At 32.9% G+C, this 19,139-nt stretch overlaps 1 protein-coding gene and 1 long non-coding RNA gene across 2 annotated transcripts; one reads left to right on the top strand and one right to left on the bottom strand.

The window, feature by feature from the left end:
* Nucleotides 1-13,244: 13,244 nt before the first annotated feature.
* Nucleotides 13,245-13,620, top strand: LOC109184656. The gene is made up of 2 exons (XR_002054835.1): nucleotides 13,245-13,400; nucleotides 13,586-13,620. It is a non-coding gene; the product is annotated as an uncharacterized LOC109184656 (long non-coding RNA).
* Nucleotides 13,621-14,730: 1,110 nt separating this feature from the next.
* Nucleotides 14,731-16,238, bottom strand: LOC109184652. Its single transcript, XM_019334677.1, has 4 exons — nucleotides 16,008-16,238; nucleotides 15,796-15,924; nucleotides 15,413-15,705; nucleotides 14,731-15,280 (listed from the first exon to the last, which is right to left on the bottom strand). Exons 1-4 carry the CDS (start codon nucleotides 16,236-16,238, stop codon nucleotides 14,731-14,733), a joined length of 1,203 nt encoding a protein of 400 aa, XP_019190222.1.
* Between the last annotated feature and the right edge of the window lie 2,901 nt (nucleotides 16,239-19,139).

Raw genomic sequence — 19,139 nt, forward strand, 5'->3', positions numbered from 1 at the left:
CTCAGCCGTCGACCTGTTATACCAGCCGCGGCTCATGCTTATTGTCCGTTCAGCTGACCTCCTGCATCTGGCCCATACCAGGTCCATATCCCCTCCTGGTATCCACGCTGCCCCAACACAGCAGCGCCCCTGCAAAGTCACACTGAACCCGTGTGCCTTGCCCAATGCTCCACTAACCAGCTATCGCCACTAGTTAGCAACACGCACAACGCAGCATCAAACGTTTCCCCGTGCGTGTTCACGAACTGCTTCGTCCTGAAGCGTCTGCCCATACCAGGTCCATGTCCCTTCCTGGTATCCACGCTGCTCCTAACACAAAAGCTCCCCTACAAAGTCACACTAAACCCGTGTGCCTTGCCCAATGCTCAACTAACCAGTAATTAACACTGGTTAGTAACACGCACCACACAGCATCAAACGTTCCCAGTGCATGTTCACGAACCGCTTCATCCTGAAGCGTCCGTCCATACCAGCCATGACTCATGCCAAGCCCGGCCCACCAGGTCCATGTCTCATGACAAGCCCAACCCGTACCAGCCGTGACTCATGCCAAGCCCGACCCATACCAGTGCCACACTGGCCCATACAGAGCCAATATCGACCCATATCGATACCAGGTCCACGACTGGTATCCACGTTGCCCAACACTACAGTGCCCCTCACCACTTTCTCATCTAGCATCTAGAAACATCCAACAAGTCCAAACAATGTTCGAACTTGTTCCTTGTAACTGTTAGAACATCACCTTCACTGTAATAAGAGTCATCAGCATGTAGCACGTCCGTAACTTCCTGCTTCTTCAACTCCTCCCTGTCATCCTCTTCCAGATTAGCTGGTTTTTCTGCCCTTAAGGATTTCAGAAGGCCCTAATATGCCAACAAATCCTTTACCCAGATTAGCTGATATGCCAACTTCCTGATATGCCAACTTCCTGCTTCTTCAACTCCTCCCTGTCATCCTCTTCCAGATTAGCTGGTTTATCTGCCCTCAAGGATTTCAGAAGGCCCTGATATGCCAACAAATCCTTTACCCTAGACCGCCATAACCCAAAATTCCCTATACCATCAAACTTTGATACCTCGAATTTTGTACTTGAACTGACCATCTCAACAGAGCTCTAATACCAATTTGTTGAGATTAACCAGAACAATAAAGCAATAATAATGATGGCAAAAAGGGTAAAGAGGACAAGATTTACGTGGTTCGACAATGTGCCTACATCCACGGGAGTGAAACAATACTCTTATTCATAGTGATGGTGATAGTGGTGACCCAACCACTTAGGGATACAACCAATATATTTATAGGCATTTAATCCCTATACAATGGGTCTACCTGTTTCACTCCTACTCCTAGTATGAGACAAACACATACTCCTAATCCATATATGAGACAAACTCAACAATCTCCACCTTGGCGAATATGTCCTTTAGGAGAAAAGATAACTCAACAAATCTCCACCTTGACGAATATGCTCTTTAGGAGAAAAGACTTATCTCACAATCTCCACCTTCACATATATGCCCTTTAGGAGAAAAGACTATCTCCACCTTGGCGAATATGCTCTTTAGGAGAAAAAGATAACTCAACATAGAGTTTATGTAAATTATATCATGAAAAATGAGGTGGGGTAGAAGGAAAAAAGAAAGGGGCCCGCAAATATTTAAGATAAATGAGACTGCGTAAAGGCTACAAAAATTTAATGTAACTATATTATTTTGGAAAAACATTTATGGCGAAAGATGGCAAGATTGCATCAATTTAAAAGCACTAATTGGAGTTAATTAGTGTTTGAGATTTGTTTACGCTATTAGGCATCCTCAATAGTAATAGTTATCCATAGTTTTTTTTTTTTTTTGTTTTTTTTTTTTTTTTTTGTTTTGTTTTTTAGGTGCCAATTGAGATAGAGAGGAGGGAGAGAAAGAAAGAAAAAATCTGATGCATTGCAGGAAAAAAAATAAACAAAATAAAAAAGAAGCAAGCCTATAGCGCCAGCCGGCACGTGTACTGCACGCGCCGGGTTGGGCAGTGTCTGTGTGCGAAACACGCAAAAATCACCCCTTGAACATTCCAAATTTTCTCTCTCCTCCACATCACTAATGTTTACCTCAAAAATTGAGCAAAATTCACTAATGTAGATGTTCTTAAAAGTGGTATGAGGAATTAGGAATTTAAGGAAAAGGTAGCAGCAATGGCATAAAACACTTTTATGTCTATACAATTGATGCCTATACCCCGTCAACAACGTAACGCGTAGAAGGAAAATAGAAAGGGGCCAACTAGTATTTAAGATAACTTCATGAGTTCGCGTAAAGGCTGCAAAAGTCAATAAACGTAAATATAGGATTGCATTAATTTACAAGCATGGAAGTCAATTAGTTTTATGATTTGTTTAATTTACGCTATTAAAAGTGGTCATAGGTGGCTATTTTGTGGTACAATTATTTGTGAGGTCTATTTCTCATAGGTGACTATCGGGCTAGTCTGTTCGGCCCACCGGACTTATCGATTTCGGGCTTAAAGAACTGATTTTTTATTGTGTTAAAATTTTTGCGGCCTAACCCTAATTTTTTTTTTTTATCTTATTGGTCATCCAATCAGGTTCGGGCTAATTAAGATTGACATCCCTAAATATAATGTAAAAAGAATTGAGACTACAACAATGAAATACATGTGGTTGTATAACGTAAAAGACACCAACATTACCACGCCATATTGATTAAGACAAATGACATTTAAATAATAATTAAAATCTTTCCACATGAAAAAAGATTAATAACCGTCATGCCACTTGAAAAACGACAAAGGACAATGTAATGTAAAAGGAGCCATATCAGCATATATATATATATATATATATATATATATATATATATATATATATATATCAATGATGCACAAGAATTTTTTTTTAATGCCTCAATGCAAAATAGAAAATGCAGGAATATTTTGGTAAAAACAATAAGAGTAATAGTAATTGTACTCAGAAAATAAAAATAGTAATTCTAAATTTTAACCCATCATATGGTGGTATGAGAGTTAAATATATGGAATTTTTTCCATTAAAATAATAGAATTTTAATATTCTTTCTCATTAATATTTGGCGTCTCAATGCCTCAATCTTTTGAAATTTAATTTGTTGCGCTAATATCAGATGATTTTCTCATTTTCATGATTTTTACACATAATGAATGAAAATAAAAGTCATTTTTCTTTATTTCATGCACTTCATTTGTACGTTTCCAAGTTTGACACTTTTTTTCTTCCTATTAAGTATTTCTTTGTATTAATTAATAAAAAACAGATTGTATAACCTTACCAAATACACGGTAAAAATTTATGATTCTTCCTATTAAGTATTTCTTTGTATTAATTTATAAAATTTAAAAAAAAAAAGATTTTATAACCTTACCAAATACATGGTAAAAAATTTTTATTCTTCCAATTAAGTATTTCTTTGTATTAATTTATAAAAAAAAAAGAGATTGTATAACCTTACCAAATACACTGTAAAAATTTATGATTCTTCCTATTAAGTACTCCGTATTTCTTTATATTAATTTATTTTTAAAATATTACTTGCTCCCAACATCATATATCGTTGGGACATTTGATGTCCAATAGTGAAGATATTGAAGAAGCACGCCAATTAGCTCCAGCCTCAACTTTTTAAGTATGTTGTTTTTCACTTTTACGTTAATCACTCATTCTTTCTCTCTTTGAATTATTATGCTTTATGATTTTTCAGTACTTCTTTAATAAATTCGTGCAGGGCTTTATTCTTTCACATTCATTTCAGTCTCACCAATTTCTGCAAGGTTTCCCAATGTCTTATTTCATCATTGGTGCCGACTTATATTCAGCATTTGAATCGGAAGCATCAAGGTATATATGTTTTTTTTTTCTTTTTCTTTTCTAGTTCTTTACATATATATTTTTATCCTTGATCTCTTGATGATGAGATTTTATTTCAATTACAAACAATGAATTAGTATTTTCGCACGTGCGATGCACGTAATGGATTTGTTGTAATATATTAAGAATATTTGGTTCCATATATAATTATTTAAATTAGAACATCAAATATTATATAGTTCAATTGAAGATACGGTTTGGATCATTTATGTATTTTGATGTTATCATTGCTTGAATTTAAGCAAATAATTGCTCAAATTAATAGCTAATGTGTAGATGTACGCATGCGGTGCTGTAACTTTGGAGATTTTATTTATGATTGTTTAGTATTTTTTAGAAATTAGGCAAATGTGCTCGTTTTCTAGCAACTCAGTTATATGAATGAATTGCCATCTTAATTCATTTGTATATATATATATATATATATATATATATATATATATATATATATATATATATATATATATATATATGTATATATATATATATATGTATATGTATATATATATATATATATATATATATATATGTATATATATATATATATATATATATATATATATATATATATATATATATATATATATATATATATATATATATATATATATATATATAGCAATTTTGTCATTTAAAAAACATAATATCAACGATTTTATTTACATATTTTTGAAACCTCTTTGTAGGTGACATTGATAGTAGCAACACAATCTTGTCCATCATCGTCTAGAGTTAACACCTTCAATCCATCAGGATAGGTGACCCGGGCGAAAATATATAATGATAGAATATTAGTCAATTAGCATCCTTTTATATTTTAAGTGAAAGTGAATTAGTAATATTAAATTCATTTTTAGTCAATTATTTTTTTTTTATTTTTAGTCAATTAGAATATCATATGCAGTGTTATTTTTACCTAATTTATGTTCCATTTTTAATTGATGATGTATAACATTATTATTGAAATATTTCCTTTCCATTTTTAATTTATCTTTACTATTGTTTAAAATATACATTTACTATTTATGATATAGAATATTATTATAGAATTATTTCCGTTCAAATTTAGTTTTCCTTCCATTTTTAATTAAAATGCGATGATCTAACAATTTTTTTTTTCATATTAGTCAATTATGGATCATTTTTTATTTGTGGTCAACTATTAATATTCATTTCCTTTTATATTTTCAGTCAATTAGTAATATCATATATTCATATTGAGCCATTTTTTTTAGTCAATTTGCCAATTAGAATATCAAATGGAGTGATATTTTTACCCAATTTTTGTTTAATTTTTAATTGATGATGTAGAATATTATTATTTAAATATTTTTGTTTTATTTTTAATTTTTCTTGCATATTTAATTTACCTTTACTATTGTTTAAAATATGCGTTTACTATTGATGATGTAGAATATTATTATTGAAATATTTCCTTTTAATTTTTAATTTACCTTTACTTATGATATGGAATATTATTATTGAAATATTTCAATTCTATTGTTTAAAATTGTGAAAGATTTTTTCTCAAAATAATTGTGAAAGATTTATGACATAATTGTGATATGATGTATTATACTGTGTAATATTATTGTGAAAAATTAAAATGCAATGATCTGATAATTTTATTTTCTATTTTAGTCAATTATAGATCATTTTTTATTTTCAGACAATTATTAATATTCATTTCCTTTTTCAATTAACCTAATTTCTATTCCTTTTTCTATTTTTAATTTTCAGTCAATTATTAGTATAAATTTCTTTTTTCAATTTACATAATTTTCATTCCGTTTTTAATTGATGATGTAGAATATTATTGTGAAATATTTTTATTCTTTTTTTTTATTTGCATACTTTTTAAATTTACCTTTACTATTTAGTATTGTTTGGGTGGGAAATTAAGTAAATAGGATTTTGTTTTTAATTATAGTATAAATTTTTTTCTTTTTCTATTGTTTGGGCGGGAAAGTAAGGAATGATCCTTTTGTTTTTAATAATAGTATAGATTGAGAATTCTTTTATATTTTCCTATTTAACTTATTATTATTAGTATTTATCGGTGAATTCCGTTTCTTTTTCCATTTTAAGTGAATTAAGGATTTTTTTTTTGAAAGCAACCAATAGTGGCGTATATTAAAAATAAACTGAAATAGAGTTAAGAGGGATAAAATCCCAATAAGAAGGAGTAGACTGAGCAAAAGCTGTAGAAGCAAAAGAGTATGAGTGTAAAGGATCCTTTTTTATTTTCATATTTTACTGCTAAGTTTTAATTTTATCGATTATTATTAGTATTAATTAATCAATGAATTCCGTTTTCTTTTCTATTATTCATAAATTAAGGATTTTTTTTTTTATTTTTCAAATTTTTTGGTATGATTTTTTATTTATTTTTTACTGTTATCCTTATTATGACCTCTTTTTTTTTTTTTTTTTTTTTTCACAATCTTCCATTTCTTTTTTCCATTTTCATTGAATTAATACTCCTTTTTTATTTTCCTATTTTACTGATTATTATTAGTATTAATCAGTAAATTCCATTTCTTTTTCCATGTTTAGTGAATTAAGTATCATTTTTTATTTTCTAATTTTACTACAAACTCTTTTTACTGATTATTGTTAGTATCAATTAATCAGTGAATTCCGTTTCCTTTTCTATTTGTCGTGAATTTAAGATTTTTTTTCTATTTTACAACTAACTTTTTTACTAATTATTATTAGCATTATTAAATGGTAATTTTTTTCCCTTTTTTTTTGTTTGGGCGGGAAAGTAAGCAAGGTGGATTTTGTTATTAGTAATAGTATAAAGTATAGATTTTTAGTGAATTAAGGATCCTTTTTTATTTTCCTATTTTACTGCTAACTTTTTTACTGATTGTTATTAGTATTAATTAATCACTGAATTTCGTTTATTTTTCTATTTCTCGTGAATTAAGAATCTTTTTAATTTTTCTAATTTTTTGTAGGATTTTCTTTTTTTACCGTTATCCTTATTATGATCCCTTTTTTTTCATAATCTTTCGTTTCTTTTTTTCATTTTCATTGAATTAAGACTCCTTTTTTTATTTTCCTATTTTACTGATTTTTATTAGTATTAATCAGTATATTCCATTTCTTTTTCCATGTTTAGTGAATTAAGGATCCCTTTTTATTTTTCTATTTTACTACAAACTTTTTTTACTAATTATTGTTAGTATTAATTAATCAGTGAATTCCATTTCCTTTTTTTTTTTTGTCGTGAATTAACGATTTTTTTTATTTTTCTATTTTACTACTAAAATTTTTACTAATTATTAATTGGAAATTTTTTTCCCTTTTTTATTGTTTCGGCGGGAAAGTAAGAAAGGTGGATTTTGATTTTTATAATAGTATAGAGTATAGATTTTTAGTGAATTAAGGATCCTTTTTTATTTTTCTATTTTACTGCTAACGTTTTTACCGGATATTATTAGTATTAATTGATCAGTGAATTTCGTTTCCTTTTCTACTTTTCGAGAATTAAGAATCTTTTTTATTTTTCTAATTTTTGGTAGGATTTTCTTTATTTACTGTTATCATTATTATGACCTTTTTTTTTTCACAATCTTCCGTTTCTTTTTTCTATTTTCCTTGAATTAAGACTCCTTTTTTTATGGCAGGTCCTCATGGTTATGTTGCTCCTCTTGCTGCTCTCCGGGGGAAATTTGGTCCTCCTGCTCATGTTGGTGCTGCCCTGAGGCAGTTTGTTCCTCATGCTGCTGGTTGTGTCCTGAAGGAAAGTGGATGGGGATTTGTCTGGTGGCATAAATGACTCTCTTCTTTGGCTTCAACTGGAAAAAAAAAAAGAGAGGAAAAGTTAGGCTTAATAGAAAACAATGTATGTCAATATGCTCTGGGATAAAGTATACCATTTTATTTGGATTATTTGGACATTTCCTTGCATTATGTCCAACTTGCCTACATAGAGAACAATGTAGTTGAATGTGATGTCTGGACACTACTTTCCATCTTGACTCAATTCACCAGCTGGCGTTTTCCTTAGCTTCTTTGGTGTCCCAACCTGCATAGCAACATAAGTTAAATCAATGTTCATAGATATGCCACTCATTAATGACTAGGCAATGCATTAATACCTTGGCAGAATACAAAGGAAGCAATGGGGGGGGGGGGGGGGGTGTTTCTGTCACACATAGGCCACTTATCTGGACTTGTCATGGGGTTGATACAACCACCATATACCTGTAAGTAAGTCTCTTTTGAGTAACATGGATGGACTAAGTCAAACACTGCACCCTTTCCATATTTTTTCGAAATAGCACATATTGCATGTTTGCATGGAATGCCAGATAGGTCCCACATCCTAAAAGAACATTTTTTCAACTCCAAGTCAACCTATTGTTGATCTCCATATAATTGCACAACTTCAAACTTGAAGAAATCACATTGTGTTGCCAAGTAACCTGCTGCCTCCACTACAAGAAAAATGCACATAGACAACACTAGAAAGACAACAGTTTTTAAGAAAAGTGTTGTCTTTTGTACAAAAGACAACAGTTTGGTCCAAAACCGTTGTCTTTGATGCAACACTTTTGTCAAAGACAACGGTTTTTACTTAACCGTTGTTATAAGTGTGTTGTCTTTGTGCATTTTGTGAAAAGACAACACCACAACAACAACGGTTTTTTAAAACCGTTGTCTATGTGCGTTTTTTTTTAAAAAGACAACGGTTTTTTTAACCATTGTCGTTGGTGTGTTGTCTTTAAGCGCACTAGAATACACAACACTAGAAAGACAACGGTTATTTAAAACCGTTGTCTTTGTGCGTTCTTTTTTTTTTTTTAAAGACAACGGTTTTATTTAACCGTTGTCGTTGGTGTGTTGTCTTTAAGCGCACTAGAATACACAACACTACAAAGACAACGGTTTTGCGGATTATTATTTTATAAAAGACAACGGTTTTATTTAACCGTTATCATTTATGTGTTGTCTTTAATAGCACTTGAATACACAACACTACAATGACAACGGTTTTATATAACCGTTGTCGTTGCGCGTTCTTTATTTGTTTAAGACAACGGTTTTATTTAACCGTTGTTATTGGTATGTTGTCTTTAAGCGTATTTGAATACACAACACTACAAAGACAACGGTTATAAAAGACACAATTGTATAAAATGAAAACAAGGATGTTAACAACAAGAGTTGAACCTATGACCTCAAACATAACAAATAAGGTTTAACCAACTAAGCAACACGAACTTTTATGTACCAAAGTGCAACATCTGATATATAACTGGGTTGCTTCTGTGTAAACCAAGACAACAATTTTATAAAGTAAGTTAAAGATGCCTCTAGGAAGAATTGAACACAAGACTTTTAACATAACAAACAAAGCTAAACCCACCAAGCCACACCAACCCTTATTTATTCAAGTGCAACATTTAAGATATAACGAGTTTGGTTCTGTGTTGACTCTAAGAACCAAGACAATGATTGTATAAAATATAGGTTAAAATGCCACCAAGAAAGATAAAACCCAAGACCTCTAACATATCAAACAAAGCTAAACCCACGAAGGCACACTTACTTTTGATTACTAAAGTGTTACACCCTATCTTTTACCTATAATTTGGACCTTCATTGTTTTTGTTACGAGATGAAAATAGATGTTTAGAAGATCTAGAACAAAAATAAAAATGTAATTAAATTTTTTTGTCCAAATATAATGATATACTACTACATAAATGATATACTACGTCATTTAATAGAAGACGGTTTTTTAAATAACCGACTTATGTTATATGTTGTTATACTACGACACATAATAGATGACGGTTTTCTAAATAACCGTCTTCTATTATATACTATGTCACTTAATACACATCGATTTTTATATAACCGCCTTCTGTTATTATTTACGACGTTATATTAAATAACGTCACTATATATTTTGGTACAGACAATAATTTTTTTTTTGTAATATTTGCTGACGAAATATAATTTTTTGGTCAATAAAAATATAGAATCAATGACGTTTTATAATAAACGTCCCTAAATGTTTTATTTTAAAATTTAATTTTAACATAAAACGTCAGAAAAATAAAAATATTTTACAGGAAAGATTTTTATCATTTGGCACTATTAAAAAGTAATATCTTCATAAAATAAAAAATATATTCCTAAGATGGCGCCATACCCAAATTTTGGCCTCAAAATTTTCACTAAGTGGCGCCTTCTCCCTAAACCTCCTCCCTCCTTAGTCCTTACGACTTATTCCTTCATCGGAGATTCAAGCTTATAGCCCGCAAGCATCACCTCAAACAGACGACGTTCCTCCTTTCTTCAGCCAAATTTATAGATCTGCTGGCAGCCTCTCTTCAAATCTGAGACCTTAGCCATTTCCGCCCGCCACCAATAGATCTGAAACCACAACCGACGCCGACGCCCTTCTTCCGCCGTAGCTGCCATCCGACGCCACCGCTGCCTTTCCTCCACCGACGCTGCTCACTCGCGACCGCTACGTACCGACGCCAAACGCCACAACCATCCCCGAAGCCGCCATCCTTCACAACTGGTAAGTTTATTTATTTATTTTATATTTAATTTATTTCAATTTTTTGTTGATTTATTTCAAATATTATTGTTATTGTGATATTTTAAGAAATTTATTTTGAATTTTTGGATATATGTTTTGTACTGCATCAGTGCGTGCGCCTATGTGTTTGTATTTGAGTTTTTGGAGAAGGGATTGTCATTAGATACAAGGCCATATATTCTGTGTGTATCCTTGAATGCATGTTTTATTTATGTATGTGTGTATGGTGGTGGTTTTGTTTTGTAATCTTAACTGTAGAAGTAAATTGTATTTGTTGCATACTTGTAGTGGCTACTTGTGGTTTCCAATAGATTTTTTTTAGTAAAATTTGTTAAATGCTGCAGATATATGATTGTTTTTCATATTTAATACTTTTTAGGTGGAAAACAATCCATATGACCCAAAGTTCACTCTTTAGAAGCAGAATTTCCAACCTTTCTTTAAGCAATGCCCATGCCTGATACACTTGCTTAATTCTACAAGTGTTCACCTCTGCTTTCAGTCTTTCCACAGCAGGCATAGAAAGGCATATATCTCTTTGAGAATGTGTAAGTATTCAGTGGTAGAGTGCCAAACTTTTTCGACAGAGGTTATGGTAACAGTGTGCAATCTTTACTAGCTGTTATCAAACTCAGACCTTTGATAACTGTGCATTCCTCCGGACATCCACATTCCTGCTTTCATATTTTGTATTTCATATTAGTTCAAAAGAGTGCATATGAACTTTTAAATGAAAATTATGATCAAATGAATGACCTTGTGATCTTACTAATAAATTGCATGCCTTTTCTTTGCTCGTAACTTTGAATAGATAGAACAGAGTTACATCAACAGCACAGTTCACATTTTTGCAGAGAATTGACGGGAACAATTCTGTTGAGAAGAGCTTTATTTCTTCAAAACTAATCACATTCATTAATGTTGTGTGCTTAGCTTTCTTGTGGAACTGCAGAAAGAACTGCTTCTCTCATATTGATGCCATAACAATTCAATCTCTCCTTTTGTGTTACAGCGTTAATGTGTTTGAAGGGGAAAGGAAAGAGCAGATGATGATGACAGGAATGCACACTGTTGTTGACATCTGTTGTGTGGGCTGCTGCAGTTGGCTTGGCTGGAAATATGTGAGTTTCTCATTCGTCACGTGACACACTTGAATCACCTATTGTTACACATGCTTCTGACATGGTTTCTCCAATAGTTTGTGGTGATAAGTTTGTGTTAATAACTCTAGGAATCTGCTGAGGACAAAAGCCAGAAATACAAGGAAGGGAAATTCATCCTGGAAAGGTATGTATTGCACTGATCGATACCTTTGGAATTCTCCTTTCCTTGTGCTTATATACCATACCAGATCAAGCTCTTTCTCCCACAATATGCAAGTTTCAATGCTCAATGGAACTCAATGCCCATTCTTTTCCTTAATCACCTAAGAGATATTTCAGGCTCAACTGGATCAGAAAACTTCAAATAAGAACTTCAATGAAGTGTTATACATGTTCATCACTAGTCCAAACTATTTATACGTTAGCAACTTAAAGAATGTCAAGTGATTGTAATGTTTTATTTCCACTCGATATTTCATATTTAGGTAATTGTGCCCATGAAATCATCATGGTGAGTTCTGAATGGTGTGGGATAAATGCTTTTTTTTTTTTTAAAGGCAGTGTGCCAGAGTGGTCCAACTGAATATTTCATTAGTATTGATAACTAACATGCGTAACCAGGAGAATTCCCTTAGCACACTGCTTTAGAAATGTGAAATGTGATAGTTGGATAAATCATTTTCTTTTGTTTTCTACTCAGTGTGGTCCAGCTGAATCTTTTATTAGTAGTGGTAACTAACATGCATAACCAAGAGGCATCCCTTAATAAAAATGTGATAGTTTATGATGGTGAAAAATTATCTTGATTATTACCATATGGATGGACACCGTAATTCAAGCTAAGCAGATGAATTTTATACACACATTGTTGAGAGTGTGACCATTGTTTAGAGAAGATTTACTATTATGTTTTAATGTGGCATTGCATATAGTCTATCTTCTTCTTATAAAAAAAAAAAACAATAGACTATCCTTTCTAAGACTTCTACAAATTAGAAAATATGAAGTACTATTAAACACAACAATTATTGGCTGTTTACATCTCAATTAATATACTTTGTTTTAGCATAAACACTGTTTACAACATTTCTAAAAATTTTTGTTCTAGTACTGTTAATTGGATTTACCTTTTTATGGTTCCATACACTCACTCATTTGATCACAATGTTGCCTTTTGTTAGCTGAGAGATGTTTAACAAATGGCAAGCACAAAGATGGTGGGCAGATTGTCACTACCATATATGGGTGTAACATCTTGGAAGTTCAATGCTCGTTCGTGCAAATTCGAAGGAGTTGGGATAGCGTAACCGCGGCCAAGTTGGTCTGAGAGCAATGTTAAGTGTGACTGCAATGTTGGGAATATCACTGTGTGTCGTCACATTGTTGGAATGTAAGCCTTCTTGATCTTAATTCTTTGTGTAAACTAAGTTTCATGTTTATGACCATTGAGCTTGCATGTGCGATATAGTTTTAATATGGGAAGAATTACATAACTACATTGCACTAGCAGTAATGATTTTCATGTTTCAAATCAAACAATCACCTAACTTAAAATGGTTTCTTGGGGTGATGGGTGATTATATGATCTTACTGTTGAATTGTGTGCCCTACCTCAACTAAAAGCTTTAAATTGTTAGAGAATTGAGATATTTTTTGCTTTATTTATTATATTTGTTACTGAAGTTCATAAATTTCCAGGAGAGAGAGGGACAACTCTGAAGCTGAAAGAGCTCAGCATATTAAGCAACTTCATGAACTTCAGGAACATATTCAAGAGAAAGAACATCAGTTTATGGAATTGCAGGAACAGGTCAATTCATATGTACCATAATTTCTGAAAATACTTTCACTGCTTTGTAGTATGGTAACATGGAGAAACTGCATTATGGAATGCATTTGATACTTTTATAATTTAAAATATTTAAGTACTTGTGCAACATTAGCTGCTGATTAGAATTTTGCAGTCTGACAAATTGAATATTCTTCAATCTTCAGAACAGAATTGCAAAGGAAACCATTCTTTACAAAGACGAATAGATGAGGGAGGCCCATGCTTGGATGACTCGTCCTCAGGAGATCGATGCCTTGCAACAAATTGAACAACGTGAACAAGCTGAACAACAAGATCGATGCCCATGCTTGGTTGTCAGAGACAGGTTGCTTAGCATTTTTTTTTAAGTTTTATTTTGAATGACTTAGATTTTTAATGCATCAATAGGGAGTAGGTATGATTTGATCATTAGAATGCTGTGATCATTTAGATTTGGTTTGTGGAATTGTTTTTTGTAGTATTATGACTTGGATGATATATGATTCAATTTGAATTGGTCATGGAAGTATTTAGACTTGTTAATTAGTTCTTTTGTATTTTGAACCATAGCTTGTGCAAAATTATGTAACTACACTTGGCTATGGTGAATGGATAAATTGATTTTTTATACGATTAAAATATAAGCAGGTTAAAAACGGTTAAAAACCGTTGAGACAACACCGGTTTCAACAACATTGAATAGACAACGAGTCAAAAACCGTTGTCTTTGAAACAAACGACAACAGTTTAAAATCGTTGTCTATGTTCGTGACTTTTAACAACACCGGTTTCAACAACACTTAATAGACAATGGTTAAAAACCCGTTGTCATTTATAGAAAAGACAACGGTTAAAAACCGTTGTCTATGTGCGTGACTTTTAACAACACCGGTTTCAACAACACTTAATAGACAACGGTTAAAAAACCGTTGTCGTTTTGAGAAAAGACAACGGTTTAAAACCGTTGTCTATGTGAGTGACTTTTAACAACACCGGTTTCAACAACACTTAATAGACAACAGTTAAAAAACCGTTGTCGTTTCTAGAAAAGACAACAGTTTAAAACCGTTGTCTATGTGCGTGACTTACAACAACACCAGCTTCAACAACACTTAATAGACAACGGTTAAAAAACCGTTGTTGTTTCTAGAAAAGACAACGGTTAAAAACCGTTGTCTATGCGCGGGACTTACAACAACACCGGCTTCAACAACAGAAATTTTACCCCTACGACAACGGTTATTAACCGTTGTATATGTGCATTTTTCTTGTAGTGCTCTTTCTCAATTTTCTTCAACTTTCTCACAATTGAAGGACATATCAAAGATTTTCAGTCTGATGTTTTCTGTCTTTTCTTAAAGAATTTGCCCATCAACATTTTCCTAAGCATTTCAAGGCAGTCAATAATTGGCTTGTCCCTTGCCTCCAATATAGATGCATTCCAAGGCTCACATATGTTATTTACCAACATGTCACAGTGGGAGTTTGTAGAGAAGTGGGATCTAGACCACTCTGTTGGACTCTTATCACCAAGCCATTGATTTGCATCTTCATCTAAGTCCCTAAGTTTGCTTAATGCAACCTTGAATGCATTCACAATGGTTGCCTTAGCACAAGCCCATAGAGAATCCTTAAGTGCCTTCCCTTGGAAACCTGCCACCTTCATATTTGCATGAAGGTGTCTCACACAAAATCGATGCTCCACAGTAGGTAGCACAATCTCAAAGGTTGGAATCAATCCATTTTGTTTATCACTAATGAAGCAGTATACATTCTCAACTGTCTCAGTTATATCCAAATCTTCCTTCTGAAGCTGTAGAAACCAAGTCCGGGACTCCTTTTTCTCCCCTTCCACAACAACATATGCTAGTGGAAATATACTATCATTTATATCAACAGTAACAATTATTAGTAGCATCCCACAAGTTGCATCTCTAAGGTGACAGCCATCTACACCTTTTGGTCATCTACAATGCTTGAATCCTTGCTCACTAGCTTCACAACACACTTACATTCTCATAAATCTGTGATTGCCACTTTCATCAGTTAAATCACTAAGTTTCACAACACATGTTGTTTTGGGGTTTGTTCTTGACATTTCTGCACAACAACTCCAAATCCTCTTGAAGGTATTATCTTCCTCCTTACCTTCTCTTAGTTTATTTGCCTTCCAAATAGCCCTATAGGCTTGTGAATCACTAACATAAAATCCCTCCTGACTACACACCATATCGTTGAAATTTTTCATCATCCAATCAGGGTGGTCTTTTAATTCAGTTGACCACCTTTTAGCAACCACATAAGACTTCACATAGAATTCTCCCAAACCCATCAACACCGTTCATGTTCATCTGTCATGTTAAAAATCCTCCATGTATGACAGTGAACCAAGTACTTTCCTCAACCCTATTCTCCAAAGACAACCCTCCTGTGTACGGTTAACAATCACCCTCTTATTGTCATTTTTAAGTGTTTTAATTTCTTTGCCATTATTGAAAGCATAATTTTGCACAGCTTCTCTAAACTATTGTTTAGATGCAAAAGTCATGCCTAAAGTAAAATGGGGCTCCTTCATGTCTGTTGCAGGTCTAAATATAGGCCACTTACCCTCACCATCACTATCAAAATCAACAACTGACTCCTCATCATAAAGTTAATTTCATACTCATCCTTTGTCATCATTTTTGTTCGGCTACTTTTCATATCAGCATCAACAACTATGGAAGGTACTTTTCCTATGTTTGGCTCCCTTAGTTTTTCTGCAACATACTCATCTACCCTCAAACACTCTACCTGAATCTCATTTTCCCAATAACTTTCTACCTTAAGTACTTCCATATCAGCATCAATCAGAGTTAATACATCCAATGGTCCTACAAGTATTAGCGATTAACCATTTGTGGTCCTCCGAGATTTAAATGACCTCCAATGGTCATCCGTGTTATTAAAAATAACCACACGTGGTCCTAATTCTTAAAAAACTCCAAATTTAAAATGACCACGTGACGTCATAAAAGGACCACAGGTGGTTATTTTTTAAAATATGGAGGACTAATGGAGGTCATTTAAAACTCGGAGGACCATAGGAGTTATTAACTCGCATCAATCAAGTCCAAATCATCCATTGTTTCTATTAGTATTAGTATTAGGATTCTTGTATTTGAGTCATAGTATGACTCAATATTCTAGTCTTCCTATGATTCCTCTTATATATATATTCCCTGTGTCTGTACCGTTGTAATTAAGTTCATTCAATACAATTCATACAGTTTTCATCTGGTATCTATTAAAGCTAGGGGTTTCTCTGTTTTCTCTAGCTCAATTGCTACCGAATCTGTTCAATCATCCGAACGAACTGTCTCCAACGTCGCTGCTACGTCTTCCGCTAACGCTGTTATTTCTTCGCTTTCTACTGCTCATCACTTTATCCGTATTAAGCTTACACACAAAACTTATCTATTTTGGAGAAATCAGGTCGTTCCGTTTATTGATGGACATGGTCTCATGTCGTTCATCGATGGAACCAAACCCAGTCCGCCACCTTATCTTCTCGTCGTCGAAGGTGGCTTGCCGGCACCCAATCCCGATTACGCAACATGGTTTCGTCATGATCGGGCTCTTATGTCCATGTTGATTTCTTCTCTCAGTGAAGAAGTTATGCACCTCGCCGTTGATTTCAGAATTCTCTACTGCATTTAAAATCAGGGATCTTGGTGAAACCAGGTTTTTTTCTTGGAATTGAGGCAATTAAATAAAATGATGGGATTTTACTTTGCCAACAGAGATACATGTAGGATATTCTAAAATGTGCTGGAATGACAGACTGCATGCAAGTCCTTGTCCACCCCAATTCCCACGACAAAATCCATCCCCATTGACGCAACTCCACACGATGATCCTACACAATGCAGGAGTTTAGCGGGTGCATTTTAACCATCACTTGTCCTGATCTATCATTTGCAATCAATCAGTTATGTTAACACATGCATGCAACTAGAACTACTCACTGGGAACAACTAAAGAGAGTATTATGGTATGTCAAAGGAACTGTTAATTTCGGCCTACGAGTCAGGAAGTCATCCTCAAGGGAAATTCATGCATTCTCTGATTTTGACTGGGCTGGCTATCCGGAGGATAGAAAATCCACAAGTGACTCTGCTACTTTTCTTAGATCTAATCTAGTATCATGGGTCTGCAAGAAACAAAGAATTGTTGCTAGATCTTCTACTGATGCTGAATATAAAGCTCTAGCATATGTTTGTGCTGAAGTGATTTGGATCATGTCTCTTTTGCGTGAAATCCGTGTTACAGGGATTTCGGTTCCCAAATTATGGTGTGATAATCTTGGAGCTACATATATGTGTGTCAATCCCATCTTCCATGCCCGCACCAAACATGTAGAGATAGATTATCACTTTGTGCGAGATAAAGTTGTTACTGGAGAGATTCAAGTAAATTTCATCTCAACAAAAGATCAACTTGCAGATATATTGACCAAAGCCTTGCTTGGTCCTAGATTTTCTTTTCTCAGAGACAAGCTACAAGTTACAAGTGTACATGTAAGGAATAGAATAGGAATTGTATTCTGTTGTTTGGTTGGCTGAAGGAATAGACTTTAGTAATTGTATTCCAGTGTTTGGTTGGTTAAAGGAATAGCAATGGAATATGTTTTAAAGACATAAATACCCTTATACAAAATAATAATAATAATAATAATAATAATAATAATAATAATAATAATAATAATTATTATTATTATTATTATTATTATTATTATTATTATTATTATTATTATTATTATTATTATTATACAAATACATATTTATATTTATATTTAATTTCCCACTTATCCCACATCGGTTGGAGAAATTAGGAATGGAGCCTTGAGGCTCCTATAAAAGGAGCCTAAAGCCTCTATAATTTTAATTGCAATGCTCATTCGCTAGGCAAGCTTACAATGCCCATCCGCTAGGCATGCAGATGGGCAGGCTACTTAATTTAGGAGCCAAGGCTACATAATTAAGGAGTTTTATATAGTTAATTATATATATATATATATATATATATATATATATATATATATATATATATATATATATATATATATATATATATATATATATATATATATTGATAGATTGATGGATAAAAATTATAATTAATTAAATATATACATTATATTTATTAAATAAATATAAATATTATATAATGTGCAAAGGGTATTTGTGGTATTTGTGAAACAAAAGCTATTTCCAAGGGTATGGGAATAGCTAATACCAAGGACCCCCCTAGGAATGGCTATTTCCCTTGCAAAGGTAATAGCTCATTCCTAGGCATGTTATTCCCATGACAAAATGATCGAACCAAACGATGGAATAGGTCTACTCCAAAGAATGTTATTCCATTCCTGACCTATTCCATGAACCAAACTTGCCATAAATGTTTTATCCTATCCTTCAACATTTCTAAACAAACTTCCTTAGCTTCCATTCTGTCATACACTTCTATGTCACCACCCAAATATTTAACTTCACCAACTCTATTTATTATTCCATTATGGAAAAGGAAAACTGAAAAAGGTCAAACTCGATTACAGTAAAGCAAGCATTTACACATGCAACAGTCAACATAGAGGTCCCCATTGAACACAAAACAATAAAGCTATACATAAATGGTTCATAATCCCAGTTTATGCACATAGCATATTGACAAATGTATAAATATAGTGGTGGTCCCCAC

The sequence above is a fragment of the Ipomoea nil genome, unplaced genomic scaffold (assembly GCF_001879475.1).
Source record: "Ipomoea nil cultivar Tokyo-kokei standard unplaced genomic scaffold, Asagao_1.1 scaffold1274, whole genome shotgun sequence".
NCBI classification, from domain to species: domain Eukaryota; kingdom Viridiplantae; phylum Streptophyta; class Magnoliopsida; order Solanales; family Convolvulaceae; genus Ipomoea; species Ipomoea nil.

What these genes read in the sequence shown, in the direction of transcription:
- LOC109184652 (XM_019334677.1), bottom strand. Translation starts at nt 16,238, where the DNA reads ATGGAAGTACTTAAGGTAGAAAGTTATTGGGAAAATGAGATTCAGGTA. An exon ending in TTTTGATAGTGATGGTGAGG is followed by an intron (nt 15,925 to 16,007) that starts GTAAGTGGCCTA and finishes TCTAAACAATAG; the next exon opens with TTTAGAGAAGCTGTGCAAAA. An exon ending in GGAGAATAGGGTTGAGGAAA is followed by an intron (nt 15,706 to 15,795) that starts GTACTTGGTTCA and finishes TTCTATGTGAAG; the next exon opens with TCTTATGTGGTTGCTAAAAG.